At 35.3% G+C, this 19449-nt stretch overlaps 1 protein-coding gene across 1 annotated transcript; it reads right to left on the reverse strand.

Annotated features, from left to right (window-relative positions):
• Positions 1-901: 901 nt before the first annotated feature.
• On the reverse strand, positions 902-17178 carry LOC575365 (calmodulin). The gene is made up of 6 exons (XM_775769.5): positions 16986-17178; positions 12644-12674; positions 5175-5318; positions 3758-3884; positions 2471-2586; positions 902-1797 (listed from the first exon to the last, which is right to left on the reverse strand). Exons 1-6 carry the CDS (start codon positions 16986-16988, stop codon positions 1769-1771), a joined length of 450 nt encoding a protein of 149 aa, XP_780862.4. The 5' UTR covers positions 16989-17178; the 3' UTR covers positions 902-1768.
• Positions 17179-19449: the final 2271 nt, after the last annotated feature.

The following is a 19449-nucleotide window of genomic DNA, read 5'->3' on the forward strand; positions in this document are numbered from 1 at the left end:
TCATTGATCGGGAAAGTTTTGCAGAGGTATTTCTTTTTTGTTGCAATCTGTTGAAATGTATACTTTTCTTTCTCAATATTAACACATCACTATCGCTGTAGTTCATAAACAGTGTTGTGGAGGTGAAGATAGTCGTGGACTAGTGGATGATTCTCCAGACTAAGAACTACAGGGTGCCGAGTTCGAATCCCGACTTAGCACCAACTTCCATTGACAACACATTGATCTACATTGTTGTCGCTCCGGCCGGGTTATTAAGATGATAACCTGGTAGGAACTTATCCCTAAATGCAACTCTTATAATCATCATATAATCTGCATTAAATATAAACTTCACCTACAAGAATTATATATCCCATTGCCAATATCATCCGGGATGATATATCGTTGGCCTCGATAGTGGTGCAACCACGTCTTAAAGCGAATTTATTTTAGAATATTAATGTTAATATTTTACCTAATTTGAGGTGATTTCATCGTCTTTAATTTTGACATAGACGAGTTACTAATGGCCGCATATTTTATTTTTCTCCTAAATAAATTAATGATATGTTATTGATTTCATATTGAAATAGACACAAACCATCGGAACTTCTTCTCTCTGTGTGTCTCTCTCTCTGGCTCTCTCCCTCGCTATCTCTCTCTCTCTCTCTCTCTCCTTTTTCCCACACACGCACAGTAAAACACACACACACACAAAACACCACGTTCTGTATGAATAACAACTGAACTTGTGATTTACACTCAGTGTCACGTCGAAAATCTAGTTGACATCTAAACAAACGATCACGGTTAACTTTAGTTCTTTAATTACTTTCAATTAATCACAACCCCAGTGAATTTTTTTTACTACTTTAAAAAGAGACATTGAAAGATTACAAATCAATCATTACACGAGAAATATTTCAAACATTCCTTTTTTATTCAAAAACTGATGACATTTTGTTTCACTAACAACATGGAATGAGTAATTTTCATGAGTATAATAAGGTGCACATTAGTCTACGTGATATAATTTCCTGCTATCACTTTCAAATAAATAAGTTCACGCTTCTGTATTGAAGCTGATGCCAGCATTTGTAGTAAGGCCTTGTCTGTTTCCCTATGATGGTAGTAAATGTTGTTCGATTGCTCATAAAATTACCATTGTCTAACTTTGTTACGAAGAATAAAGTCTTGGGAAATTGATATTAAAATAGAATTAATATCCAATATACGAGACCTATGTTAAAAAAAGTTTATGATTGTTCAACTTCATAAAATCAGTGTAAATGCTAACATTAACGTCATTCATTTGTGTATATTATCAACAAATTAGAATTCTTTGACAAACAAAAAACACATAACAACAATTGGAACGCACAATATTATACAGAAATTTACACGAGTCCTCAATGTATAATACATCTCTGTCACTTTGTATAATCACGAAGACGTGAACGCGGTCGATTGTCTATATACAATGTCTGCTTCGGGCCAACGTTTGTGCTCTCGGCGCTGTTCACACTCAAGATCAAGCTCCGTGATTTTGGTATATAAAAATTTTACGAGAAATCCCGTGTAGACCGTGGAGATTTGTGACAGGTTTCTTGATAATTTGTGGTTTCTTCCGTTAATAAAAGTGCAATAGAATTTGGGATGAGTTTTCAATGTTTTCGTGATTCAGTTTGTCAGTCAAAGATGAAAGCCCTCCACAAAATGGCAACACCGATGTCACGGCTGGAGCTGGTTGACAAACGGCCGGAAGTGACGTCATATCTAGCCGACCTCACTTTGATGTCATCATGGTGACGAATTCTGAAATGTAGGAAAAGATACAAGGTATACAAATACATTAATTGTATTTTTCAAATATAATACGATCATCACTATTTGTAAAAGCTTTTTACCTGGAAACAGAATGAAAGAGAGAGAGAGAGAGAGAGAGGGAGAGGGGGGGGGGGGAAGAGGGGGGAGGACAAAAAAAGACACAAAAAGACAGGCAACACAAATTAAAAAAAGTAATCCATCATGCAATGGAAAGATATAATGTGGTTTAATGTCACATTACTTATTATTCTCTAATGACAAAGCAAATCGAAAATCTCACTTTCTATTAATTGCTTTTAAACAAAAATTGATATACATGAATTTCATTCACGAAAATAAGATAATTCAAATAGGCTACATTCAATTTCCATTACTTGGGAAAAAAATTGCAAATGGAAAAGAAATGATAAAAATAAGCCAGTTACTTATGTACAATTTCTTCTTCTTGTACTCGGATGGATGTTATCGAATACTATGCAGATCACCTTTTCCTTTCTTTTTTGTTTACGTTAAGTTACCGATTTTATGAATATGTTTTGTCTGAAGGGCACATTTTGGTCTCGTCAACCGTGTGCCTGATGTATATTTAAACAGTTAATTGCTTATTGAAAACAATCATAACAATCTAGAAAGAGGAATTACATCAAACCATCTGATTTACCTTCATAATTAACTTGACCATCACCATCGATGTCGGCTTCCCTGATCATCTCATCCACCTCTTCGTCTGTCAGCTTCTCACCAAGGTTCGTCATCACGTGACGTAACTCTGCAGCACTGAGAAGAAAGAAAAGAGAACATTTACAATTTACATACAAACGTGGAGTTCAGTTGATGTATTCACACCATTTGGTCTGCCATTCCTACATGGTTTTCTCTAGTATCAAGTCAAAACGTTTTATATTTTTCTTTGAATGTAATACATGGACAATTTCTTAACACTTTCTTAAAAGCAATTAATGTAAGTAAGTTACCAAAATTGTACAGGTCCTTCAATTACTCTATCTGTAAGCTCTCCCTCTTATCTCCGTACCGTTCCTTTTGTTAAACACTTTATTTTCTGATGCTTCCATTTGCCTAAATTGGAAAAGTTGACCGAAATTCATTCCGATCGCAGATCTCTAGATGAACCAAGTATCCATTGTAGGTAAATCATTCCCTTCGGCGTTCGGAAATCTGGATAAAGGACTAACGATCTTTCTTTCTTGCCTCCATTGAACGAAATATATTTGGAAAGGGAATCAATTTTCAATGACTCAGTTTTGATGATAATACAAAAGCGCTGATATATACTTGAAAAGAAATCATCTCCGAGAAGACATCTGGAACAGGATGTCATCGAAAAATATGATACAATAATCATATTGACTGAGGGGGTTAATGGTATACAAAACATCGATTTATCTACGATCTCGATATTCTGAATAATAAATAACTCTAAAAAAAACCACGTATCTCGTTGACTGCAGAAATCAGTCGATCAATCAACGATAGTTTCAATAATTCACATGCTGTGCATATACAAATACACGACAACTTTCTATAAACCGTTTGCATAGTGTTTCTCGTTATGTATATTAGTACATTGTAATCTTTGGTCGAACTCCCATACATGAAACTTCAAGTAATATACCAATTCCTCTCTTTCAGAGGCTTTAAAACACTATTTTAAAAACTAAAATGTAAATATTCTCATCGGGCAATGTGCTTTGGTGACATTTCCTCGGGCTTTGTTTTATCAAAGCTGGGGACAAGATTTCGAGAGGGTTTTACGTGAGGTCTAATGTTAGCCTAGGGTAAGGTACACGTATAGTGTTGGCTTCAAGGTTGAAATTTGGAAATCGGTTAGTGTGGAAATTGACCGAGATGCAACTGTCATCGGAGCATGTGTTGTAGAACGTCTTATTGTCCCTGAAGATAATTTGGTATGATGTTGTGATGGTCTTACCTGATGTAACCGTTACCATCCTTGTCGAAGACCCTGAAAGCTTCTCTGATCTCCTCTTCACTGTCAGTCTCCTTCATCTTCCTTGCCATCATCGTAAGGAACTCTGGGAAGTCGATCGTTCCATTGCCTGTAGAAGGAGGTAGAGAGAGGGGAAGCAGATATATAATAAGAGAGAAATAGAGAGAGAGAGAGAGAGAGAGAGAGAGAGAGAGAGAGAGAGAGAAAGAGAAAGAGAGAGAGAGAGAGAGAGAGAGGGGGGGGGGGGGGAGATTATTATCACCTTTTTATAATGACTGGATATCAATTATTCTTGACGATGTTCTAATCTAGGCATACATGTACCATAAAAGTGATGAATAGGCCTATTACAATGTAAGAGGGGATGATTTGGCATATTGCAACTGATGTGAGGGAGACAGTACCACGGTTCTTTTCCCTCAGTTTCTAATCCGTATTTGAAGAGAAAAATGTGCGCAACAGGTTAAATTTTTGCACAAAAGTAAGAAGAAATCCGATTTACCAAAAATAGACATATTGATTATTCGCACGTCATCGATTTACATAATGGTTGAATTATGGTTCACGAATTTTCTAGTACATTCGGACAAACTAAAATGTAAAGAGTTAAAACCAAAGCTATTGATCGCTTTTTTTCGACATGAAATTGGCATTTCAGATGTAGAGGAATAACAAAAGGGCACGGTAAGCCAGCCTCATGTATGTATGACTGATTGAGCTTTTTCATGAGTGACTTGTCATGACTAGGAAACAAATTACAACGCTTGCTTGAACGGTGTCCAGGTCATACCCGGCCGTTATTGTTTTGCTTTTGCTATCATTTCACTGTATGCATGGCTCTGCTCCACAGTACAACATCGGCTTGATTAAGCATTACTTTCCTTCTAGACAGCTACGTTCTCAAAACTCTGGCTTACTTGTTACTCCTAGGGTTAAAACAAAGTGGGGGGAGCGAACCTTCGCTCATACTGGGCCTTCGTTATGGAATACTCTCCCTCAATGGATTAGAAATAGCAGTTCTGCTGAAGTGTTAAAAAACAATCTTAAGAAATATCTGTTTAATTTAGCTTATAATTGATTACCATAACCTTTCATGTATGTACCTTTCCTATTGCACTTTGTATTAATGTATCATGTATGTATTTCATCTATTGCACAAGCTGCGCCTTGAGCATTTGATTGTCAAGTGGATTTGGCGCCTTATAAATCTTATGTATTATCATTATTATATCTACAAAGAAGCAATTTTAGCTTGAAAGATTGCATATTAATGGAATGAAAGGATTTAAGCAGCAAAAAGAAAGAAATTAGTGTCTATGAATATTGAATGGATAAATAAATAAAAAATATTGAAATTATTAAAATTATAAATTTGAGTTGAATTCTTTTGGCTTCTTACCATCAGCATCGACCTCATTGATCATGTCCTGTAGTTCAGCCTCGGTAGGGTTCTGACCAAGTGATCTCATGACGGTACCCAACTCCTTCGTGGTAATTGTACCATCTCCATCCTTGTCAAACAAAGAAAAAGCTTCCTTGAATTCTGAAAGACAAAAAGATGACAGAAAAAGTGAAGCACACTATGCACAACTTCACAAATGTCAGATCCTATCATGACAAGCCACACCTACTTGCACTCATAAAACAAAACATAAATCACATCATATCTAAATGACTCTTGTGATATTTGTTTATCCTTTTTTTTGTAATCGTTACATGCAGTGTCTTCTGGCATTGATTATTTTCAATTTTAAAAAGCATACTACAAAAGACATTGAGAAATCACTATAACAAAATAACGACGACAGGATCATGAAATGCACAAAAATCCTCTTTGGGAATGACCCTTTAACCCATAACCCCTGCTACTGTGACATAATGCAAGGAAACTTGACAAGACCCTCTTCATTGCCCTAGAAACCCCCTATTTGTCTCCCTTATGTGAACAGGTATCAGGGACAATGATTTTCTACGGTAGCTGAAGAGAGGGCTGGTACTTGTGAAAGACGTTTCATGTTTGCTCACTCCTCAACACCATACTTCCATTTCTAGCTTGGTGAAGAGCCTCAAATAATGTGTTCCGTCGCATCTCATTTGCAATCAAGGGACTTCATCTTTCTTTAACTCAGTCATTTTTTTTATACTCCCCCTTCTCTCACTCTCTCTCCCTAACTTTTCTCTTATTTTTCTTTGATCGTGCCCTATGTATTACTATGTGCGTGTTTTTTTCTTCTCCATATTATTTATATTTTTCATATTTGTTCAACCCCGCCTACAATATTTCAAAGTTATTATTTTTCCATATAATTCTAACCTTCTTAATGTCCGCATGCAATCACCTTTCATCAACCCCTCTCTCTATAAATTTTATGGTCTCCGTTACGAATCTACGATATCTGATTATTGTGTGTCATACTCATATTTGCCAAGTATAATGCCCGATATATGTATTTATGTATCCTCCATTGTAAACGGGTCCAGATGCATCAACAATGCTTGTATTGTGCTTCAGTCTTTATGGTCGCAATAATTCCTACAATGAATTAATCAGAAGACTTTCATATTGCTTGGATGAAATCATGCAGATCTAATGACTGAAATTACTCTTGCCATTATGATTATTCTTTCAAAGAAGAAACCCGTTTTAAATGTGCACTGTACAGAATTGAAGTATGAAAGAAGCAAATTGTGCTCCTAAATAACGTTATCATAGTGCGCATGGCTCTTCACAAAACAACCATCACCTGCCGAAAAAGCCAACTTTATCTTACTCGGCAGAGGGAACACACCTGATGGTGTCGGGAGGTGATGATCTATCATTGCGGAGATGAGATGAGACAAGAAGAGTTAAGGCAAGTCTTGGAGATGTGAAGGCCCATGCGTTATCATGACAAATCACCCCTATTCCTCATGGAGACAGAATAATGAAAAATAGGCTGACTCCAAGACATTTTCTTGACGTCTTCGCTTTTCAATTTCCGAGTCTGGTGAAAAGGGCTAAACTATGGTGCGACACTTTAGAGGGCATCAGCTGCTCCTAACCAACCTGCCCACAGCTATTATGGTTGAAAGTCAATAGCTTCTTCGAAGACGATGATTTTCATGGATCCAGGCTTCATTATAATGATAACTGAAAACATCATAATAACGCTCAATCATGAATGAATTGGGTGTACTTTTGGCACTTATTTCTATAAGTATGATTTTTTTTAAATCTTACGTCCATAGAGGGTTTTATCATGATTATATACATTGATTGATTGATTTGAGCATTATACTTTCCTTACAGGGATCATTTTTTTGTTGCTGCTTTTTGAGGAATCCCCAAAGTTTGTTCATTAGCGGTAAGTACAGAGATCACTTTAATGGTGTAAAGATAAAATGCATGTTAGTTCCTACATCTTGAAGATAATTTATAAGTTATTAAACGCTAAGTGTGACGGAGCGTGGACGTCAATTAAAACGCTATATCCGAACCCTTATCCGAACCAGGACGACTTAAATTATGAAAAATTAAATAAAGAGGTTCCTTTAACAAAACATGCTGTTTCGCACACGACAACTTGCTTTAAAATAACCTGGGATTTGATAATGACTGATTGAGGTTAAAAAAGTGCATTAAATATGGGTCATTCAAGTACCACAATACATCTAAGTATTTTGGCACCATTATAGTTATCCTACCTCACTACATAACAGCTCACGAAATTCACCCATAATCCAGTACAGGTAATTTCGCCTTCCTACTTCCTAATATCAGGTGTTTTTGCTCATGTCTACCGATAACATCTCCTAGCTATTATTCCTGCAACTTCTAATTTCCTTTCATCGGTAGTTTCCTCCAGGGGTTTGCTTTATATCATCTCTTTCGAAAGGTTTAAACATGACTAAAATGCCGAACAAATCTTTCAGTTCAATGTTTAAGGATATAGGGAAGGAAAGACTTGTTTTTAGAGTGTATGTGGTTCTCATAAAACTGCATTAGCTGGAGTCACAATTATATAATTACATTTATAGTTCTGGAACATGTTGCGTGACAGCAAATAATCAATATAAAGGAAGATAATTATTAAAAAAATGATTTCACCTTCAATAATATTGAAAAGACATTGTAGATGCAACATGGTCATGAAGAAGTGAAGTTTCCGCCTGATCCTATAGCAGTAATAATCAGGCCCCCTTTATTCACTCACCTATAGGCAAATGACGGCGAATAAATCGGGGCGTCAAATGAAAATAAATTGTATTACAGAACCTACCCACTCCGATGATTTGCCTGAGGATAATGGTTATTTTAGGCGGAAAAAGAAAGACTCTACACGAGAAAAACAACCCCAGTGCGTGTTATGCATGCTATTGTAAGCTCCTGTTTTTTTGGTAAAGTCTCACGAACCGAAGCTAGCTTACTTTTGTCGTTAAGAAGTCATTGCGTAATTTATATGGTGACATTCAAAGGCAAGGCAAGTCCTCTTTTTTTAAAAACCGAAACACGTAGATGAGGGGTAGTATTTTGTAAATGGAATCGTCATATGGTTCTACTATGCGTTTATTTTCATCATCAAAGTGATAGGAAATAGTTCCAAGTGGAAAATTAGTTATGCAAACAAAGGGAAAAGAATGGAACCAAGATGAAACGAGAACAGAAGAATATATTTTGAGATTCTGCCTTTCGTTAAAAACTAAAATGTTTATGTTATCGAGTTTTAAATTATGTAATTTGAAGACCTTGTTTATGACAGTTCACAATTGGCATTAATTGTAAGGCCCCTGTGGTTATCGGCATTATGACGCATTTAATTCACTTTTCTTTTACTTTCACAACAAAATTGAAACATCAAAACCGATGATGAGTATTATTAAATAAAACTCTATTCATCACATCGACCTGAATGTAGCATAATGTCCCGAAGAAGACTAGACAAACATTATAAATGTGGGAGTTTGTATATTAACCCTTTGCCGAATCTACGGAAGATATTAACTTGTTTACAACATACCGGACGATCTGACCCTACTGTTCTGTGCGTGCCCAAGCATAGTAATCAACTATAAGAGGTAGATATTAGAGAGAGAGAGAGAGAGAGAGAGAGAGAAAGAGAGAGAAAGAGAGAGAGAGAAAGAGAGAGAGAGAGAGAGAGAGAGAGAGAGGGCTGAGGCATATATTACAAATAAGAAATTTCTTTGTTATAAAATAGGAATTAGGTTTAGATAGTTGCTTTTCTTATTATTATACTCCTGTATAATATCTTTCTTAAGATTTAACAAAGACATATTTTATTTCTGATCTATGTCTCTCTCCTTCTATTTTCCTTTCTCTCCATAAGTTTTTATACCATTAATCTAAATACTACGCACTGATTTCAATTTAAAATACAACGTTCCTAAGCTAGAGGGATACAACAAGGATACCATATGGTTGATACAATTTGCTTCAAACATAAATCAATTTATAGTCAATAGTCTACACTCATATGGCATTATTTTATGGGTTTGAATTTTTACATAGGATTCATGTTCCCAATCTTTCTTCATGATTGCACATGATGTTGTCGAAGTAAAAACTTAATGCCTGTCAGTGTTTCCCTTTAAAAGTGTGTTTGCCCGATATCTGCCACTGTGTTTACTCACATATTCATTTGACATATTTCTTTCGAAATTACAAAAGGGAACCATAATGAAATATGAACCTAACACGGTGTTTGCAGAGCAAAATTTGAATATGACTGTGATCTGAATCTGAGTCATAGTCGTGCAAATATAAGGTATCTGCGCCGTACCAAAAGAAAAGGCGGAAAATGTGTGTATGCATTAATTTTGTTGGATGTTGGATTTGTTTGCAGATCGCATACATTTCATTAAATTCAAAGTAAACCGTTCAAATTACGCCTGTTGGCTATGAGTAATAAAGTGTTAATGGCTAAGGCGTCAGTATTGAAGGGAAATGTAATTCATTCTTGTTAAGATTAGTTTTTGTGTTTTTGTGTAGGCCTACCATAAATCTTTAATAAATATGAATTAATTTTTTACCAAAAAGCACACTAGAAAAAAAGAAATAACCACATGCAATCTATAAATCATATGGTTTGATGATTTGAGTACATATTTCACGCCTGGCACATTGAAATGTCATGTGAATCGGAATAAAATGTGTTCACGAGCCACCCACTGGGACATGATAGCCGCAAACTCCATATCCCCTCTTTGTTCAACCAGTATATACCTAATTGGGGATAGACCGTATTTGCATCCGACCCCGGGTTTATTGAGCTTTAAATTCCTTCCTGATTGACAGTCATGGAAGGGAGTGTGCAGTTCAAACTAATTCTGTTTATTTATACCACTCGCAATCAGCTCTGATACCATCTTTAAAGCTGCTAATGCGTTACGAATTAACTGGGGAGTCAAGAAGTTAGGCTCTGACGTCAAAATGTCTCACCCTTGATATTTCTCAAGCATGTCTCTCTTTAGCCGCTTCTTGCTTTCTAACCTCAATACATTCACACTCAATTTTACACACAAACACATACGCGCACACACTCACTCTCACTCTCTCTCTCTTCTTCTTCTCACTCTCTCCCTCTCTCTCCTTCTCTCTCTCTTTATTGTCTGTGTGTGTGTCTCTCTCTCTTTTGTGTGTCTCTCTCTTTCTTGTGTCTCTCATCCCGTGTCCCCTATTCAAATTTTCTTCATAATACACAAACGTTGTAGGATATGTCTCTGTCGATCAACAATGAAGCGAAAAGCTGAACTATATGGCCTCTGTAACTTCAATGTCCTTTGCGTCATGTCTTATGTTTTAATTCGTTTCTGCTTCATTTTTGTGTGGTTTTCAAGTTTTCATACAATTCCATTGTCTCTATTGAGCCTATGAGCCTATGATCATATTTGCATCTTTTTACATTATGTTTCGAAGAACTGCCATCATGATGGTAACTAGCAAATATTTAGTAATTTTTATCTGGATCTGTTGTTTACAGAGTTGCGGTACAAACGAGTCGTAGTCGTAGTCATTTTGGGCAAAGTTTGAAGAGAGCACTGTGTTGTATGTAAGTCGGAGTATTGCTATCAGTATGCAACTGTCCTTCACATGACCCGAGCGATTTATGATAAACTGAGTCGGCATTTGTGGACTGGAGTAGATAAATGGTGTCTATAATTCATTCACCTGACCATGTTGACTTTCAATTCATTCCTAAAACCTGAACTTAACATATTAATATGATACAATTCATTTACGAATGTCTCAAAAATATTTCGTAATTAGCTAGGATACGTTTTCATTTCTATATCGAATTATCAAAATAATGTCTTGAACGCCTTTATAATATATCCTTTATTTTATGTATAACGTAAAGCTTTGGAATTATGTCTTATATGCTATGACTTTTCAATGTTTCATCCTGACATAGTGACTTGATGAATAAAATACTTTAAAGAGAAGAAGAAAGAAGAAGAGAAACTTAAGTCAGTTATTGTGTCTTATTTAGTACACCAAAATCAAGTTCAAGTTCAATTTGACATTTTATTATACATTCAATTTCTTTCTTTTTTTAATTCAAGCAACAGATCACGAAATAATAATGCATGAATGAGGAGGAATTTTATGAAGGCAAGAGCGTATAATGGGTGTTGCCACTACCGAGAATAAAGAGAAGCAAAATAAAATCAAACAATACAAAAGTGAGAGAAACCCCTTTTCATAGATATATAAATTAAATCAAGTATTAGTATTCATTATTGGCGATTTGAACCTCCTTTTGAAGACATTTAGGGAAGGACTGCATTAATGTAAAGGTATAAGTAATTCGCCGATTTTGTGCCCTTTGTGAAGAAAAAAGAAGAAAAGAAATTTGTTATAATTATTGGTTCATGTCAACGGTAGGTGAAAGTGGTGGGACTATGTGTGTTGTAAGAATAAAACTGGGTATTGATACCAAATTATCACAGAGACTGAATGGGGAGAAAATTATCAGAGCATAGATACATAAAATTACGCAGACTATATTTGGAAAGAACAGACTGATATATATATATATAGATATACATATACATATTTACGGCTCATTTGGTAGCATGATCAAGATTATTCATTAGAAATGACAGGGCGTCTGTCAATGGCTTAAATAATTCGTCACGTCCTGTTTTTCCCGTAACCCTATCACTTATAAAACCATTAAGCGGGTGACAACAAACAACATATTAGATCCTAGCATTGTTTTCACTTCAAAAGAAGCATTAGCGGACTGTAATGTATTCGGGTAAAAGTGTTGTGCATTGTGACCAAAGCGCTTCCCACACCAGGGCCGTCAAAACATATTAAATCACCACCTACACACGGTTGAAAACCATTGGAACGAGAGCCTCGGGCCATATTTTCATCGCTTTGATCAACAAGGCGAATCCATTAGTTTCCTCCTTATACAACGATGATAATTGCCTAGAGGAATGAAATTATTCTTATATTTGTATGAGATAAGGAGTTTAGAACACTTGAATTCGTTTTAGCGAACCGCTACTTCTTGACTTCTGCATATTGCATATAGCAATAGAATCACTGTATGGTTTACTCCATTGCAGGTTTTTCTCAAATAAGTTGTGTCCTGCAATTTGATTAATTTCAGGTATTCCTTGTTCACAAAGGGATTAGGGATGATAATATAATAAGATAAGTGAATGTTGGAAGTAAAAGACCTTCAATTTCTTGTATACTTAAAGCTTCCCTGAAAGAAAGCAAGTATTTTGGTATAACACTGGCCCTACATCATTGGTGCTCAGCTCAAGAAACAACTGACAGTAATTAAAAAGAGATATTTTAATTAATAAGAGTCTCATTTCAGCTTGACATATTTAAAAGAGGGTTATACTTACCAGCAATCTGCTCTTCTGTAAGTTGGTCTGCCTGTAATGGGAATACACAAAATTAACAATTTGGTTTAGTTGGAATGAAAGAAGGGTGGAATTATTTGCGCCTCACTGTAATTGTAGAAAATTGAAGGTTCTTTACTCGATTCTTTAATATTCAATCCTTTTATTTTATTATTGAAAGTGGCATATAGAAAATTTGTCTTAAGATACGTTTATTCAAAATTGCTTTTGAAGATTGACTTACTCTGCTCACATTGATGTGTATTTCATATGAACTATTATAATTTGTAGGTTTATTTGCACGCTTAGAAACTACGGTGGTAAGCGCTTTATAAGTAATTTTTGTTATACATGTATATACAATGTTTTAATTATTATATATTACCTTCCCCCTCAGTTTTGTTTAGCAAAGACAAAGGGCATTGTCAGTTCGCATGACAAAGGTTCTCATAACACATTATGCGGATATAGACACCATTAATTTTCCCCCATTTTCTTGCAGCTTTACGGAATGGGTACTTGCGCAAGAGCAAGCCCGCAAATTCTGGATTTGAAAAATAAAAGACCTGAAGTTGGTCAATGGTCTGTATTACATAAATGTACAAGCTCTTTTGGGTTAAACGATTTGATATACCATGTACACTCCATCATAAATCATATCTCAGAAGTCCTTTACTTTTGCCAATCTAGGGAGTTTTAGACATCTCCCTCTGACTGTCTGACATCCAAGCTAATTAAATGTGCAAACGTGTGCCCCGCTTTCGAACAACCCCTTTATCTTTAACTGATAATTCTAACATCATGGTACCACTCCTCTGTAATAACCATGTTATCTGTACAAACACGGCACAGCATGATAAAGCTTTTCAGCACTCTAGAAACTACGGGGAAGCAGACTTTTAAACTCTCCCATTCAATCATCATCTCACGACGGGGTGGGTGGATGCAAAGATCTTTGAGTTGTAAAGTGGAGACCACGATTCAATTGACTTTCTCGTTTTCTAGTGAACATTTATATAATCTTCTAAGGGGAGAAAAACGTTCTTGGGAAGTAATCAAACATTTTATAAACGTTTTAGTTCTCAGGACATCAATGTGGAAGAAAAGAAATATAAGGGTATAGAAACTTACAAATCACGGTATAGGTTATTGCTAAAAATCATTTCGTTAGATTATTTTTAATGACGATTCTCGAATGACGATTTTTGAAATAATAATGATGTAAATAATTATGGCGAAAGCTTTGACAATGACTTGGCGAATATTGAAAAAGAACAATGATCGCTCATGTAATAAGAATAAAATGCTCTTGCCACTTATTCTACCGGTGAAATGCACTTTATTTCATACTTGAGCAATCTTTGTTTAAATATCTGTCTCGCTAGGCGTGACAATCTGATCAACAAGACACCTTTATTTAAATATCTGTCTCAACTAATGTAGTGGTTTTCATAAACGCTTTAATACAAAAATATTACATGCCTACGCATTTCAAAACTCTCGTTTAAGCATCGACAGCTTGTGACGTTTACTTCTAGATTTGACGATGGAAGTTTGCCGTAAATGTCAAATAGCTTAATTCAGATATCAAGAGCGGATTTTCTTCCTATTTCAGGTAAAATTCTTGATAGAATGCTTTAGCGTGGGCGCACTTTTTCCTCTTCCTCTTTTTACACTTCTTTCTTATAATAAAAATCATTCTGATAAAGAACAATTTACGTATTTGGAATATGGAATAGGATATAGCTTGATATAGTCTTGCAATGAACGTCGACGGTTAGAATTATTAAAATAATTATGTCTTTCCAAAAAATTCTACCAAATAATGTTTATCATAATTATAACATCCAATAAAATCAAGGATCTTTCTTCAACAGAGGACTTTACTGAAACATGCGGAATTAGTATAATAATGTATCAGAATAATGCTGGCTTTCAAAAAGTATAATGGTGAAACACATGTTATTTCAGGATATTCCTATCTTAAAGAAAAATATAACTTACCAGCTACAGAATGTTTGGTTGATAATATAGAGTCAGACTGGTAATGTAGACAATCTGGAGTGCATGCATGGTTCTTATATTTTCTGATAAAACTCCCTCCCCCTAAAATACACTTTTCTTCTTAGCAACTTAAAATTAGCACTTGAATGCGGTGCAAATTTTCAATTGCCAAATTAAATCAAAGGTCATTAAAAGTACAACTACCCGAAATTTACTCTACAATTTTCCTGGATGCCATCATTAAAGCAACCTATATTAAATCCAACATTATGGGAAGACCACCGGGAGTTAACCTTATTAGGGCAACCGGTTGTGCCATCAATGTTTTAAGATAATCATCAACCTTGGTCCTTGTGAGTGCACGTTGATATTGAATGATTTTAGCAGGTGCAGCTGGGTAATTGGCAATAATTTATATGATTTATATTAGAACAACGGTAGTACATATTTCCCAATGCTTATACTTCTAACAAATGAACAGTTATGAGTTATGATTGTAATTCGAATCGTCAAGTTTTTGTTCCTACATCACAGTAAATTAAATATAATCAAGTTTCGAAGAAAAGTAAATTGGAATGTTATTTTACATTGAATGGACAGTATTGTTTTTATCATTGTTCGTTTTTAGTTGTGAATAGTACGAAACATAGAAGTGAAATACAACCTTACTCCAACAGCTGTGCAAACCGGATTTATACATTTTCCCCCATCGATTTATATATTCTTCTAATACAGGAACTTGAAAAATTCTCATTACCCAAATATGAGTCATTGGAAGAAAAACGCTGATCTGTATTACGGAAGGAAGAACACAAGCTGAAACGCGAATAAAAATAACCCTGTGTATACATTCGAGACAATCAATGAACGCAAATCGAAGCAATTTTGCTCGAGTATGATTACATTAATGTACAGCTGAGTATACTCCATTGATTTCTCTCTCTTTATTTTCTCTCTTTTTTCTCTCTCTCTCTCTCTCTCTCTCCCTGTCTTCTCTGTGATGTGGGTTGTATGAAGGGAAAAACGATATACAGGTTTTTATTTTACACAGAAAACGCTTTTCTTAGATTTCGTTGCAGAGAATGATATAAATTGTCAAATTCATTGTATTTTAATTTTTATTAACTTGTGTTTAAGCAGAATGTCATTGAGTTGTATAGAGCTTTGTAAATTTAACATTACTCTCCTGATCCCCATGTTTGTTAACAAGGGTGATAAAGTTTAAGAACAGCAAACAGTAAAACCATAGTAAATATGCTTTATCTTGAGTCGCACCCACAAGATTTTTTTTCTTTGATCACAGTTCTTTTCCATCCCATGTGCTATGTCTCAATGCCTCGTTTTCTTTTGTTTCGATATAAAACTTGCTTTATATGGTCTGGTACTCCATATAGACGATTAATTTCCTTTTAGTTTATACAAGTGCATAGATTATGTGTTGCCTCTTGTCGTAAAAACCTAACATATGTGTTAACGATTTTGAAGAGTGAGTAATTGAACGTGCGAGTTCTTTTAATACATATCTTATATCGAATATATTACGTAGGAACGTTGCGTCCTCAATACATTATTTGCATACTAAACTCTCAATTTATAAAATTTCCGATTAATTAAAAAAACTATTTTTATAAAATTGTTCTATAGTTAGAAGATGCATAGGTATGCAAAGTAACAAAGTAAATTACACCAATCGAAAATACATGCATCAAGGACCGAGGTCTTAAGCCCATACTGTCTCCTTAGATAGTGATGATAAACATTACAAGTCACCTAAATACTACTCGAAATGGTCCCTCACAGGCTCAATTTATTTTTACACAGAATACAACCAATAATCATCATTTCAATGATATCATAAAGGCTTAACCTCAACAGACACTAGCACACTGCATACATTTTCCGGAGACTATTCGGAAGTTTCTCGAGCAGCTATCTATTTCACATTAACCATCGCCTCTGACACTCAAGGAGTCAAAGTGTACAAAAAGGCGCCGTGAGGTTGACACCTATTATCGATTAGTGGTTGCACGCATCCCTCCTCCTGTAGATACATTCACTCAGCTTACGATTTTAAGTAAAATATCTACACTAATATCTCTGTTTTGCTATGATGCTGCTTTAAATAATAATCCCCAAAGTCACAGAAAGATACAATATGTTACCCTTATCCATCTAAATTTAGTTCACTTCCATAATTATCCAAATGCACAGTCTTTGGTGCTCATTACACGACGGTGCGTGTGCAGAACTCAAATCACGATAATTTTGCATCAATTATTGTTAAGAAGCTTTAGGTAAGCAAGTAGACTTTCAAAATGATAAAAGTAAAGAAATGACTTACCATTTTGTCAATTGTTGTAGATAGTTGATTCCGATTTAGAAGAAATGGGTTTGCTGCTACTAGCTGCAAGTAAGGAAGCGGAGAGGACAGATAAAGAGGAATAACCCAGTCGTAATGATTCCACGCAAGTGAGCTATACACCGTAGTATTTCCTATATAACGCACGCGGCGAAAGATACCCAGAAGATACCCATAAGCAGCGCTTGCCCTCTTATATTCAGTTATCGTATGCAAATGAGCCTCATAAATAATTTAAATCTAATCTCGCCGTGATCATGATTTCTATATGGCGATGCGAGAATCGTACGTGTGCGACCTTTGTGCAGGGGAAAGAATGTGATCGTGTTTGTCATAATCTGATAACTTATCATCAAAGGAATTACATGATCAACTGCAATTTGCCTTTGGTTCATAATAAGAAACGAATAAGAGGAAACAGCAAAAATATTTATCTACTTTTAGAAAAATAAAAGAGATTGGTATTTTGTGCATTATGCATTCTGTAATACAGAAATATAATTGTATCAATAGTTATACATTTTCATCTTAAAAAACACACGTACTAGTTGGTATAAGTCCTAGTTGGTAAACAATGTAACTACCATAAATGGCGCGAGGAACCGTGTTGTGCATGCAACCAATATCATGTTTTTAATTAGCTCTAAACTTCCGATAACGTACAAAATTACACAGATTGATTGGTGGCTGCCTTTATATGCTGTCATAATAAACCTACAAAGGACCATTATAAAATCAATTTCTTGAATGTTCCTTGTATGGGATGTATACATGTGATGAAAATCACCCAGTAATATGTTGATTGTTGGCATAGGCTACTTTTAAATATTTGTTTTGTTTCCTGTTTGTTAACGAAATGTATCATTTGCAATAAGCGTCTTGTCATATTTATACTCTTGCACGTAAATATTATCTCTGAATAAATACTTTAGACACTTTGAATTTAGATAAATCCGTTGTTTATATTTTACGAGCATTTAATAAACTCGATTTATAGCAAAACTTCTGGAAATCTCACTTGTAACATTTTTTCTGTATAAAAGGATAAAAAGGTTATTATCATCTTCATTTGTATTGAATAATTTCTGGGGCAAAATCTTATGTATTTTTTCGACATGAAAACTGTTTCGGAATGAACAGATCCTAAAAATGTTATGTTATATCTCTATTGCTTGTAATCAAGAACACATGACGTATCTTCTTTGAAACAATTCATATTACGGGTTGCACTTTATGTGAGATATGTGATTCAGATCAGGCCTACAAATTCATCATCGTTTCATTCGTCATTATTGTTTTTCTATTTATACGAGGTTGGGAATATTTTTTCTACTTTAATAGCTCAAATGCAATTTTCCTTCTTTAGTTACGAAAAAATGAATCCTCGCTGGCGGCATTTGAGGCGGGAAAGGCAACAGATATGCATCTCTGATTGGTCCAGAGATCAACTGCAATGCGACATTACCACACCGCAATTCTATCCCACAATGCACTCGCTGACGTAGCCCTTCGTTTTGCCGCAATGCGCATAAAACCCATGCAAAGAGAGAAAACCAATGTGTCTACTCGACTGTCGTAATCCAAGAAAAAGTCAGGTAGAGACGGATGCGTGGATGCATATCGCACATGCAGCGACGCCATCTCCCTCCATGGTGGACGCAAGTTGAGTGGCGAGAAGAAAAAGCGAGAATGACATTTGTGGCATTAGATGTTAAACGAGGGCGACGGTTGCAAAATCACAGATGGGGAAGTGAGTCTGTTTGCCAGTGCAATTTTGGAGATCGCGTTTGCCCATTGAGACCGAGAGAAAGAAAAAAAAAGAGAGTGAGTGAAAGACCTTCGAAGGAAAAATTAAAGAAGAGGCAGAGAGAGAGAGAGAGATAGAAACAGAGATGGCGAATTAAACAGGAAGGGAGGCAAAGATTAAAAGCTTGATATGATTCTTAACATTATCCCTCCTGTCCCTATTAACCTCGTCTAGGTTGTGCTATGACCATACGAACACTCGATGGCGAATTGTTGACCAAGAGCCAATATTTGCCAAAGTAATCTTTAGACCCGACTATTTCGCAATTAAAAAAAGTTTCAGCCAGATTTAATCAGGATTACTATTTGATATCTTACAACTTGAGATTTTGCAGATCTTCCCTCAAATAATGTCCATGAGAAATATATTTCGTTTATTGGGTGGTTTGATAAAGAATTTTGGCTCTCATAAAAATAAATTGGATCGACACGCTCACAACGTGAAATATTTTTCAGGCTAAAAAAAGAAGAAACTATAGTACTTTAAAATTTCGAAGCTTGTGTTTGAAATATCAAGAACGAAATCAGATGCAATTCCATAATTACGATCGCTGTCGTTTAAAAGTCAATTGTGTTTAAATTTTGAGAATTTTTTAAAAATTATTATGTAAGAAGCCCTTTGCTTCACTTGAGTGAAATG

Source organism: Strongylocentrotus purpuratus, unplaced genomic scaffold (assembly GCF_000002235.5).
Source record: "Strongylocentrotus purpuratus isolate Spur 01 unplaced genomic scaffold, Spur_5.0 spur5_scaffold_5, whole genome shotgun sequence".
NCBI lineage: Eukaryota > Metazoa > Echinodermata > Echinoidea > Camarodonta > Strongylocentrotidae > Strongylocentrotus > Strongylocentrotus purpuratus.

Bases quoted from the DNA above. Each gene is read 5' to 3' on its own strand.
- LOC575365 (XM_775769.5), bottom strand. The intron at 3,885-5,174 runs GTAAGAAGCCAA...CTCCTTCTACAG, and splicing joins CAATGAGGTCGATGCTGATG to GCAATGGAACGATCGACTTC. The intron at 1,798-2,470 runs GTAAATCAGATG...CCTACATTTCAG, and splicing joins TGGTCAAGTTAATTATGAAG to AATTCGTCACCATGATGACA.